Below are 12,963 nucleotides of genomic sequence, written 5' to 3' on the forward strand. Positions count from 1 at the left end.
ACCATTTAAAGAACACTTGTACCCTGACATTCCAATGGTATGCATCCATTCAGGACCAGAATAGTTCAGAATTAAATATAAAAGAGCATACGTTATATAATTTTACAAACATGTTTGTCTTTTTAAAAAAATGACCAAAATTTGAGAAAAAACAGGAAAATCTTAGAAAAAACATGGAGGAATTTGATTACAACTGCACTAATTATAAGATATGCTAAAAAATTAATAAATTATCTACAGTATTGTTTGGCTTTAGAAAGCAACAAGCAACACATTTGGTTCAATAGTTTAATCCCTTATCATAGAGTTATCAAGTTGTCTTTGGATTGTTTTGATGAACACAGATCCGAATAGAAAGGAGAACAGGCAGAGAAGAGGTTTTAAAATGGAGCCCATAGAGAGCCTCCATCTGGAAGAAAAAGAAGATCCATACGTAGTGTACAATTGAGAAGAAGCAACAGATCCTTCACCCTGTGACTCATCACTTATGAGTATAAAAATAGGTGACATTAGATTGAAAGACAACAGTGCTTGCCTATTTTTCTTTCATCCAGTGATGGGTCAGTGCCTACAATTAATCTCCAACCCAAAAAGTAATGGCACATAGAACAGGTTGTGATAGGCACACATTATCATCACATGTATGATTGCATACCCCATTCATCCATAATTTCTGACTTTGTACATCTTCTTTTGTAAAAAGGATATACACTACATGGAGAGCCAAATTCGTTATGGGTGACTCTATTTAACTGCTACCACTATAAGAAAGTATAGAGATTCCAATGGGTTTCAGGGTACATTAACTTAAGGCCCATGCAAATTTTTCTGTGCTAAAGCTCCTAAGGCCATTTCTGAAGAACAAATGTGTGATGAAAAATGGGAAAGGTTCTAAATCTCACACTTAACTACATTTCACATTCAAGCTTTTGCATTGTTTGCTATTCCTTTTTTCCCCAATCTGTTTTCAAAGTTTAAGAATTGATTTATGTGATTTGGATTGTTCAAATTCAGCGCACACCCCTGAAAGTAAGTTCCACTGAAATTGGTGGGACTTATTTTAAACCAATATGTTAATGGACAAATTAAAACGTAAAAGCTGAACGCTGATTGGAAATCAGGAAGGATCTTCAAAAAAATTAAAATAATAAATGAAATTCCTACTTGGATCAGTTTATCGTTTTCCTAGTTTAATCAGAATAATTGCTGGATGATGTTTTCTGAGCAAGGCTTTTTTTTTGTTCTCTTTCCTTAAAAAATTCCACTTTATTAGTGTACCTGATATATCCTTCTTATGGTCCCTTTTGCAGAAAAGTCACTTCTATTGTGCTTAAAACATTCCAGATATTTTTGTTCCTCTTGGCTTCTACTACGTGCAGCATTGTTACCAAACACGACACTTTTTCACAGGATCCATGTAATCTTTATCAGTACATTGAAAGGCTTCAGAAAACTCCAGGTTGTTCTGCAGTGATCCCAGAACCCTTTAGAGCAAAGAAAAAACAAAAAAAGCAATTTGGTATTGCTGGATCTCTTTGAAAGATCAACATTTAAGAAGAAAAAAAAAATGTCATGCTGGCTTTCTTCCATTTTCTAAAAGTTAGGACTTTTAGCACATGTGTCACAAATTAGCTTTTATTTCTATCATTTCATATGCGGTACTGAGCACAATTTAAGTCCTGGTGACATTTCTGATGCCTGAGCACAAATCATATATTGGATACCTGATTATAAAATAGACCCAAATTGAAAGGAAACTGCCCTTGTAAACTAAGACAGGCACTATGGATTGCAATATAACTGGCTGGGAAAAAACTGGACATATGTTCCAAGTTAGATAGAATTAGATGTGATCTTTCCCAACTTGTCGTGATGCTGCCAATAATAGGATAAAGATCTGCTCCAAATGAAATCTAATCTGGAAACACTCCAGATTAAGAGAGATATTTTTTTAAAAAATGATGCCAGCTTCAAAATTTTCATGCTGTTTTCATGAAACATTTCATTACATAATGAAGCATGAATAAAACAAAATGATTCACTTTCAAAACTGATATAAAACAGAACAAACATTTTGTCCGTTTCTGAAATTTTGTTGATGGCTCATGTATGATAAACATATTGTCTATCATGAGACCATTTAATTCAATAGAACTGAAAATACTGCTTTTCAAATAGTGTGGAGTCTGTTGTTATGGATAGACTTTTCAAACACTCCGTTTGTACTAGCTGAGAAAATGTTAAAGTTATTTAAATATGATAGCCTAAGTTCCATCAAATCTCTTTCTCTCCCCCCACCCCAGCTCCTATAAAAGGTAAAGGGTAAAGGTTCCCCTCACACATATGTGCTAGTCGTTCCTGACTCTAGGGGTGGTGCTCATCTCTGTTTCAAAGCCAAAGAGCCAGCGTTGTCTGAAGATGTCTCCGTGGTTATGTGGCTGGCGTGACTAAACGCCGAAGGCGCACGGAACGCTGTTACCTTCCCAGGTGGTTCCTATTTTTTCTACTTGCATTTTTACATGCTTTTGAACTGCTAGGTTGGCAGAAGCTGGGACAAGTAATGGGATCTCACTCTGTTATGTGGCACTAGGGATTCAAACAGCTGAACTGCCAACCTTTCTGATCGATAAGCTCAGCGCCTTAAAACTTTGTTTGGACATGGACTTACATGGTATATTCTTTATGCCAGAGGTCCCTTTGTGTGTGCTGATCCTATTCAAAAAAGTCAATATGGTAGCTGTACATTGCTAGTCATCATAATCATCATTATTATTATTCCTCCCTCCCTGCAGGATGCCCTTGTCTATTGCTACTAGTAGAATGGCACTGGCTGTACTAGAGAGGAGGAAGCACTTGGGGAATTATGTCTGCTTGATTAAGTGCACTGGGAATGCAAATTGTTCCAGGAATAAGGAGGGGAGGAGGAAACTAGCCAATATTGAATGAGGAAGGGGAAAAGAAAGAAAGAAAGAAAAAACAACATTGTGTTGCTACAAAGCATGAAGACATACTTTGATTTGCACATAAATAATAGTGTTGTTTTTAAAGGTTCGCTTGAACACTTACCTGAATTTGCCAGGGCTGTGTACATCAGTTTTAATAGAATTGACAGCATATTCTGGCCTGTATGTCCCACACCATATCTTTGAAAACAAAACAAAAAAAGTTTGCAGAAAATATGATTTCATTGAAATTGCTTCCTTAATTTTTCTGAGGCCAAAGCTGTGACATGGAATAGGAAATTGAGACAGTGTGTGGAATATTAATATAGTAGTTGATCTATACAAGCAGCTTGCCCCATGGCTAGTATGAGTTACCGATCATTTCTTGAAGCAGGGATGCATAACAATGTCCTCTGTCTGCCTTCAGATCACTAGGAAAGCAACCTTGCCCATCTGTTCTTCTTACTCATCAGAAGTTGAATGTTTCAAGTTATGACAGCTCAAATGGCACAGTCTGGTTTACCTGCTGTGCATCTCATTGTAAAGTGCCATCCCCTCCAGTTCCCTTTCCTCCATAGCCATTTATCTTTTCCAACTTTGCTAGTGGAATGATGAAAACTTAATCTTTTTTTTTTAAATAAACTCACTGATGAAGCTATGAACTTGAAAAGGACAGGAATTCTGCCATTTTGTTATTCTGCCCCAAGCAGTGGTGAGATTCAAATAATTTAACAACCGGTTCTCTGCCCTAAGAACTAGCTGGGTAGGCATGGCTCGGTGGTCATGTGACTGGGTGGTTATGGCCAACTCAACATCACTCACATCGATGGGCCTTAGCTGTTACAATGTATAAGGATTAACTGGAGAGGCAGTTTCTGTAAGCAGGGCAATAAAGATTAGGCTAGAAAAACACCAGAATGTGCCTGCTTTCCTTACAGGATTAGCCCTGTAAAGTAGAGAAAAAGGAGATTTCTTCCAACAATCGGTTCTCCGAACTGCTTAGAAAATTAACAACCGGTTCTCCTGGGTATGTGCAAACTGGCTGAATCCCACCACTGGTCCCAAGGGACTTGAATGTTTTCAGAGCAGTGATCAATCTCCTTCCCTCCAGGGGAAGCCACCAGTTATGGACTATTGGAACTTCAGTACAGCTAGGAAACTTCACTCTGGCCAAAGTGAAGGAAAGGACTGAAATCTTCAAAGGGATATCCTAAATTGGCTTCATTTTCAACTGGTTTATGGACAGGAATCAAGCTGCTTAAATCTGCAATGCGGAAAAGTTCTTAGACAACTTCTAGATGCAAAGTGCTCTAAAAACAAAGTAGAGGGTCACAGGCAAGTTGGTTTCCTTGGCTCACCTCTTTGGCTCACCTCCAGAATGCATTCATTCACAGAGTAGTGATTAACTTAATCTGACAGGCCACACACCTCTCGGTCTGACGGCCATGAAGGCAGTCTCCTTAGCAATCCTGCCAGTTCATATTAGAAGGAGAAGAGCCAGCCTGCTGTTTGCAACTTAACTGTGAAATTGTAACTCAAAATAATTCGCAAAGCTTTCAATCAAGCCCAAGCATAATACCTGTGCAAAATTCAGAAAGAATAGTTGTTTATGGTTCAGGTCAATGCCAGGAAGCCGTTTCTCTTCTCCATTCTTCTGTACATAAGACTCATAGGCCTAACAAATAAAGAGGGAAGGGAAAGACTTTACTGTTTTGAAACAAGACAATACAAGTAAGCCAGTGGTGAGTTCTGGTAGCTGCTACTGCTGGTACACTCAGGGAAGATTCGTGCACACTTGATGCGCTCTGCGCATGCTTGGTGCGCAGTGCGCATGCATGCACAATTCAACAAAAATTGCTCTGTGCATGCACAGAAGCCAAAAACAAGATGGCAGCACCTATGCCACCATTGGGAGAAGCGGTTCGGGGGCGTGGCAGGCCTGGGTTCCAGTGATCCAGGCCGTCAAGCTACCGAACCAGTCCAAACTGGTAGGAACCCACCACTGAAGTAAGCATCTCTGAATTCAGCTCCCAGGTAAATATACATTGTAAAGAAGTCTAAGAAGTCTGAGTAATCATAAGAATCAAGGGAATTTCATTGGTTTACCAATGTCCACTTAATAAACAGAAAAGGAGATAATTGGTGCAGGGTAGGATGATCGCTAGCTTTTCCTTTTAAAATGCCTTATTTCCCTCTCCTTTAAAAGCATGGGCAGAGGGTAATGTTCAAGTGGAGTTCAGGAACTCTTCCTGCCATGCTTGATTAGTATGATGAGAGGCAAATGTAAGACAGCAAAGACACCATTCATACATTCCTTGTTTCAATAGATCAGAGTGAAAGTAGTAAACCAACTTTGTCAGTGCTTTTTTTATGTCAGTTGTATTGCCAGCTCATTTTGGTACACAAACATATTCAGACATACATATTGGACACTGATAGATAATGTGGCCAGAAGAAAATGCCACAGGAGTATTTCATTAATGCTTTTAATACATCAAATGGCCATTTCTCCAAACTCCATTTCTATCTATGCTTGTTTCAAAATCCTTTGGAAATTTCAATCTGAAAGGTAGTGTTCTTCTAAAAGGCCCATCCTGTCTGGTTCCAATAGGTGAATAAAATGTCAAAACCTTCTTCTTATCATCTTAATGTCCATCGTGAATACCATCCCTCTAATATTAATAAGATTGTGGGAAACCTTGCTTACTTAGGCTGTTATATTAAGCTATTTGCCAGATTAAACACTAAAGGATTGATGGTAAAACTCCTACCCAACTTAATACCCCTGGAAGTCACACTCTCAAGAGAATTTCATTGTGAGTCTTAGAAAGTTTGCCTCCCTCATTCTCAATTTGGCATGCTACATAAAATATAAAGTGGTTTCAATCTATTCTAAAATGTCAGTTTCTTCTAATTGGCAATGAAATTTGTGTATTGTGGAGCTCTGCCACAACTTTTATGCCCATCAGGTTTTTTTTCAGATCAGCTCACACTTCCAATATATCAAAATTTGGATTCAATCTTCTATACTTTGTCTTCCCAATTTGATCCCCCAGCCTATGATGAACTGTAATGAGAAAGAATACAACTCTATGCAACTCTATGCATATCAGTTTGTCACCTGGTAGAATGTGATGTCCACAACTCCTTCAATAAAGTATAAAGTTAAATGTAAAAGCAAGTACATTGAATGAATGTGTGAATGAACTTTTACCATTAGTAAAAATTGCCTATAGGAATCACTTTGCACTAGTATGAAATATACAATTAATAAGGCAAAATATTACAACCTTTAGCTATTTTATTATGGTAAAACTCATCATGGCTTACTTATTAAAAATTCTTTTAAAATGTAAAATGTCATGTAAAAATAAAAGAGTTTTAATCTCTCTATATGGATAAAACAGTGAGATACTTGCTGGAATGTACTTAGCCCTAGACATTTGGTTAACTTGATAATATGTACACATTTAATTAAGATTTTAAAGGCAATATCAGGCAGGAAGTATTTTTCCATTACTACTATTCCATTTCCATTTCATTTTATATCATTTAGAATTTCATCAAATGATATTTCAGTAAATTAACTCCCAACAGTTTGCCTAATTTACTATAACGTATTATTTAAAACCTCAAATCTACTGATTACTTTTTATAAGTAACAACTCTGAATTGTATGCTTAATTCTGTAAGCAGCCTACCAGCTTTTAAAAATTAAGAAACAAGAGCATGATGGAATGTTGAGAAGATGCTTAGTGAAATAATGCAGTGATGTATCTTTGAGGGCCCATTAAACACATACAGATTCATTCTTAGCAGATTTGCAGAGTACTACCTTTCTTATCCTGGCTGGGGATGATGAATCTATTACCACATTTAAGGAGGGCAACTGACTGAGGAAGCAAGTGCAGAAATCCCATTTTACAGTATATTGTATGCAGAACTTGCACAACTATACAATGAAAATAATAGTGATCAGAGGTGAAGAGCTTCTGAAAGATTTGGAAACAGAAGAGAGGAAGAGAGAAAAGTTGGAGACAGAGCAAAATTGAGGGATACGATCACCAACTATGCATTAAAAATGATGTATGTAAGTTTATATGGAGGAAAAAAATTTAGGGGTTTAATAAACCAGACCTGTGTCAAAGAAGTACCATTGGAAGCCTGTATTTCAATGAATATATTCTGAATATATAGAAATAATCATTTAAGTTATGAAGAAAGAGAAAGTAGACATTTCTCACCCTGTATGCTTGTCTAATACCACCATTATCAGCAATATTTTCACCAAGAGTATTGATTCCACTGAGCTGAAAGGGAAAAAGAAAATGAAGAAATGAATACTGACCCCGGCTTTCTTTTTTAAAATATTATTTTTTTCACTATCTAACTAACTAAAAATGATCAAGTTCCAAAAAGAATAATGAATACCTTTCAAGGTTAAAATGGAATAAAAATTATGAAATCTAAAGGGAAATGTTTCATTATTGATTTTTATAAAAGGAAGGTCTGTAACATCATCTATTGCACACCTGGTTCAAATTCTTCATAACATGTATATTTTCCTTCTTCCTATATTCCATTTTCTATAAAAATTGGTCCTTTGCTTGTATAAAATATATAGATCTCAAGCTGAATTTTGGGAAATGGCTATTATGGTTCTTGAAGTCGATCACCAGCAATTTCCATAAGGATATGTGGTTACTGTGTAGCCACAATGAAGGAGTTTGAATTTCAAAATAAAAACTCTATTTAAGTGCAGAGATTGACCTTTATAGGCTGCTAATGGAATGAAAATGATGGAACTTAACATTGTTGCCTTGAGAATACGTATTTGTTCTATTTACATATTCCTATAATAAAAGACCCCAACTCTTAAGAGCATATAAGCATAAATAATTGATCAATATTTTCTACTGTAGGGAAAACAGTATAGTTGTGTAATATATTTAGATGAAGTGAAATTCCAGGTAACCGAAATGAATAGCCCTTATTTGATTGAACTGCTGATACTTTGATTCTCTACTAATCTGAAAGGTAACCCACTTTTGGTAATAAAAGGGAGGCATAAAGGTGAGCTTATGATAGAAAGCAGATAAGGCTTTCCTGTATATGAAGGTAGGGGTAGGATTTGATTCTTGCTTGCTGGAGTCTTTTGTGTGTAGAAGGGGGAAAATCGGGGGAAATATTTTTTTTAAAATAAAAATATATTAAGCCAATTTTGGACTTACTATCCATGTTTTGTGAGAAAATTGTAGAAAATGATGTCTCTGATTTTTATCTAAAATTGCAAAACAAAGCAAGATGAACAGATCAGAGCGTGCACACAGTCCTAGGACTCTCTGCGTTGCCCATGTTAGCAAAATTTTCTTTTTTCCACTTTACGTTTCCATGTTACGTTGCAGAGAAGCTTGAAAAATTTATATTTAATTAATCATAGCATGTTTGAGAGCTAAACCTGGTGGTACATTTTTCAAATTTGAACCCTGCATTTGACCTGTTTAAAACTTTAAAAGCCTCCAAGGTAGAGCAGACGTAAAATCAAAATGCCTGAGCACTTTCGTATTTAAGTATTTTTAAATTACAGCTGCATTATATATAATAAATTCTTTAAATTACATACAATCTACATGTAATACATAAAAACATGTATTTTAAATCTTAATCTTAAAAAAATTATGAACATTAGACAATAATGGTGTCTGGACAAAAATAGCAATAGCAATAGCAGTTAGACTTATATACTGCTTCATAGGGCTTTCAGCCCTCTCTAAGCAGTTTACAGAGTCAGCATATCGCCCCCACAGTCTGGGTCCTCATTTCACCCACCTCGGAAGGATGGAAGGCTAAGTCAACCTTGAGCCGGTAAGATTTGAACCGCCGAACTGCAGATAGCAGTCAGCTGAAGTGGCCTGCAGTACTGCACTCTAACCACTGCGCCACCTCGGCTCTCTATGTCCAGTTATGCCAGTTAACCAAAGACCAAAGTTAAGTTAGGCTAACAAATAAGGCTCAAACTAGTTTAAAAAAAACAACACAGTTGCAATAAAGCAGGAGTTCTACAGTTCCGATAAAGCTTGTGTTCGTTTAAAAGCAAACAAGCTTCCATCTTCTCCTTTCAGGAATGTGAGCTGATAAGGGCAGAAGAACTTGGAACTAAAAGTTTGGATTGTGTCTGTATGTGTGTATCGATCCATATTTCAGATTTGTATGCCAATCTCCCTGACAATCCCAGTCTGCATCAGTTTAATATTATGTTCAAACCAGAGTCCATTCTTCTATGCTATCTTTGAATTCTAGCAGATGAACCTTTAGAAGTGGCAACCATCCAAATGTTGAATTTATCTTTCAGGAAACAAATTTGAGAATCAATTTGAAAGGTGACACAAATGTTTAGATTTACTGAACAGAAATCCATTCTTCCAAGAACTGTTCCCCTAATTATATATGCTTTGTTGCATAATGAAATAAAAGGGCACACCCAAAATATACATGATAAATTTTATATTAAAAAAAAACACATACGTTTTGTCCACCAGCTAGATCCCATGAAAAATTCCCATACTGATGTATCATGCACTGAGATTGATTTTTAAAATTTTTTGCAGATTCTTGAGTCCACCAGTCTACGAGGTCCCCTTCTGCATTAAAATTTCTACCTGATATAACATATAAACAAATGAAATATGCATAAATAACAATTAGAAAGACATAGATAATAAAAATGGCATTACATCACAGTTAAATATGCCAAGAGTGTAAGGTTTCTTTTAGAAAACTTTCCTAAAGAGTTCAAGGTAAGATCCAATATATGCAAAGTAGGAATAGCTGTGCAGGTAGATCTCAATTTATGTTCACATTTGGGACCAGAATGTCTTTCGCTAAGTGATGGGTTATTAAATGAGTTATTATGTGACCCTACCCAATTTTGCAACCTATTTTGCCATTGTTCTTACACAACTATGGCTTTTCTCATTGACTTTGCTTCTTGGAAGCCAAGTGAAAAGGTGACAAATGGTGATCACATGACTGCGGGATGCTGCGAACTTCATACTTGCAAGCCGCTTGCCAAACACCTGATTCATCATCATGTGACCATAGGAATGCTACGATGGTCATAAGGACCAGTCACAGGTCACTTTTTTAACTTCAAAGAGATGGTCATAAGTTGAGCACTACCTCCATGAGCTGTGACTTGTGCCACATCCTTTTTCTGTATTAAACAAGTAACTTGTTTTCTGTCCTGCTGCACCCATTTTCAAGTTCACCTTGCATCAATAAATAAGTTCCAGCTTGGAAAAGGAGGAAGAATTACACGGAAAATGTATTAGGAAAAAGGTATCTATTCCTATCTATAATGAAACCAAAATGAAAAACCTGTATAGTAATAAGGTGACATAAGCCCCAATCTTTTGCATTTGTGTTGTGAAATTACCTTCAGGTACATAAAGAACAGAAATGGCAGTGCCATTGTATTGTACAGGTGTTCTAGTCCAACCCCCTGCCTAGGCAGGAAACCCTATACTGTTTCAGACAAATGGCTATCCAACATCTTCCTAAAGACTTCCAGTGTTGGGGCATTCACAACGTCTGGAAGCTGTTCCACTGATTAATTGCTCTAACTGTCAGGAAATTTCTCCTCAGTTCTAAGTTGCTTCTCTCCTTGATTAGTTTCCACCCATTGCTTCTTGTTCTGCCTTCAGGTGCTTTGGAGAATAGTTTGACTCCCTTTTCTTTGTGGCAGCCCTTGAGATATTGAAACACTGCTATCATGTCTCCCCTAGTCCTTCTTTCTATTAAACTAGACATATCCAGTTCCTGCAACTGTTCTTCATATGTTTTAGCCTCCAGTCCTATAATCATCTTTGTTGCTGTTCTCTGCACTCTTTCTAGAGTCTCCACATCTTTTCTACATTGTGGTGACAAAAACTGAATGCAGTATTCCAAGTGTGGCCTTACCAAGGCATTATAAAGTGGTATTAACACTTCACATGATCTTGATTGTATCCTTCTGTTTATGCAACTTCACCATGTGTTTTGCCCACTAAAGATGCTTATGTGCATTTCCTTTTGAATTATCCAAACCACACCTAGTTCTTATGTACATTATCATTCTGACTCATTGTCAAAGTATTCTGCCAGCATGCCTTTCAGTGATGCAACATATATCCAAGTATCTAATAGTAGTTAACTAATTCGGTTGTTAAGAGAATGAGTGATGCTTTCACCCTTTCCAAGAGTCCACAGATTTGAAACATAGAATATTTATCCTTCCATTGTCTTAATCTTATCCCAGAGAGTTTTCAGGCTTCAGATAGAAGAGTATTTGGATTAAATAGTCTCCCCTAAACTTCCATCTGCTTGTACATCTAATGACCAGCAGAAATAGCCTTCTGCTGGTTCCCCACTGCTTCATAAAAAAGTATCATGCAATGCTAGGATTAAATATGTCTAAATATGTCAATTTTTATATTATCCCTAATTATGGCCAGATGTAAACCCAGGTAGACCTCACTTCTTGACCATTCTTTCAGTGACCATTCAAAGTTACGACAATGCTGAAAAGGGAGACTTATGATCAGTCCTTAAAATTGGGATCACTGCAGTATCTCCAGTTATGTGATAGGAATTCAGACGGTTGACAACTGGCACATAGTGATGATGGCTGCAGTATCCCATGGTCACAGCATCACCATTTGCAACCTTCATAGCTGGCTTCCAATATGCAAAGTCAATGGGAAAGCCAGCAGGAAGTCGCAAGTTATGGTTATGTGATTTCACACTTAATGACTCACAGTGACTCGCTTAATGGCTACAGCCAGAATGGATATTGTAAGTTGGCATGACCACATGTTACCTCATTTACTAATTGTGCTACTTAATGATGGAGTTTCCAGTCCCAATTGCGATTAGTAAGGTATAAGTGTCTGGACGCATATTTAGATGTATAGGAATGTTTGAATGACAGGACTAACATTTCAATAAGTTCCTTTATTATGAATTCCTAACTGCAACCAATGTCCTTGATATGATGTTTTGTATAGCAATAGCAATATCACTTAGGCTTATGTACCGCTTCAAAGAGCCCTCTCTAAGCAGTTTACAGAGTCAGCATATTGCTCCCAACAATCTGAGTCCTCATTTTACCAACATCCCAAGGATGGAAGGCTGAATCAACCTTAAGCCAGTGAGGATCAAACCCCTGGCAGTCAACAGAACTAGCCTGCAGCAGTACTGCAGTCTAACCACTGTGCCACCACATGAGCCCTCATGTGTTAGTTGATTGGCATTTTAATATAATGAAAGGGTTTCCAAGAAACATGGTAATTTGTTTCTTTGGTGCTCATTTGACAGGCAAAAGGGAAATACACATGAGTAGACACTTACCGTATAATAATAGGCAAAGTTAACACTGTAATGTAGCAAGGTGGTTAAGATGTTGGATCAGGCATAGGGACGTTCTAGTCATTCTAGTCTACCCTCATTCACTGAAACTGCTTTGGAGCCAGTTATTATTTCTTAGTCCAATTTACCATATAAGCTAGTTGTGGGAATAGAATGTAGGAAGGTAGATAAATGAGTTTCAATTTGGAAAGAAAAAGGCAGGATATAAATCCGATCACTCAACCACTCACGCACTCACTCACACAATTGGTGAACTTTTTTCCTCTAGTGCAAATGTTATTGGGAAAAAAAGCAATATTTTTCCCTTGAATGTACAACATTTATGAAATTGTGTTTGGGGGTGTTTTTTTTTTGGGTCTTACCATTGTCATCAAAGCCATGGGTGATTTCATGTCCAATGACCATGCCAATTCCACCAAAATTCAGGGACTTAGGCTGTGATGCACTAAAGAAGGGTGCCTGCAAAATCCCTGCAGGAAAAACTATACAGAAAGATGAGTATTAGTATCCTGTATACCTGCAGAACTTTAAAGTAGAATAAATTTCAGCAAGGAAATAACTAGAGATCAAATTCAGTTATTGCTCTTTTTACATTGTGCTTACATCCATCTGAAAG

General features: G+C 37.0%; 1 protein-coding gene across 5 annotated transcripts in view; it reads right to left on the reverse strand.

The window, feature by feature from the left end:
- Nucleotides 1–274: 274 nt before the first annotated feature.
- The window catches only part of MME (membrane metalloendopeptidase), a 103,790-nt gene continuing 91,101 nt past the window's right edge, over nt 275–12,963 (reverse strand). For all 5 annotated transcript variants that reach the window (XM_087725339.1, XM_014053032.2, XM_014053033.2 and 2 more), the window contains exons 18-23: nt 12,710–12,829; nt 9,468–9,601; nt 7,187–7,252; nt 4,522–4,617; nt 3,067–3,143; nt 275–1,484 (exon numbers count right to left, since the gene is read on the reverse strand). In XM_087725339.1, coding sequence (XP_087581465.1) covers nt 1,385–1,484; nt 3,067–3,143; nt 4,522–4,617; nt 7,187–7,252; nt 9,468–9,601; nt 12,710–12,829 — 593 coding nt within the window. In that variant the 3' untranslated portion in view covers nt 275–1,384. The remainder of the gene's footprint in view (nt 1,485–3,066; nt 3,144–4,521; nt 4,618–7,186; nt 7,253–9,467; nt 9,602–12,709; nt 12,830–12,963) is intronic.

The sequence above is a fragment of the Thamnophis sirtalis genome, unplaced genomic scaffold, assembly GCF_051295495.1.
Source record: "Thamnophis sirtalis isolate CommonGarterSnake01/CBP01778 unplaced genomic scaffold, rThaSir2_p1.2 scaffold_11, whole genome shotgun sequence".
Taxonomy (NCBI): domain Eukaryota; kingdom Metazoa; phylum Chordata; class Lepidosauria; order Squamata; family Natricidae; genus Thamnophis; species Thamnophis sirtalis.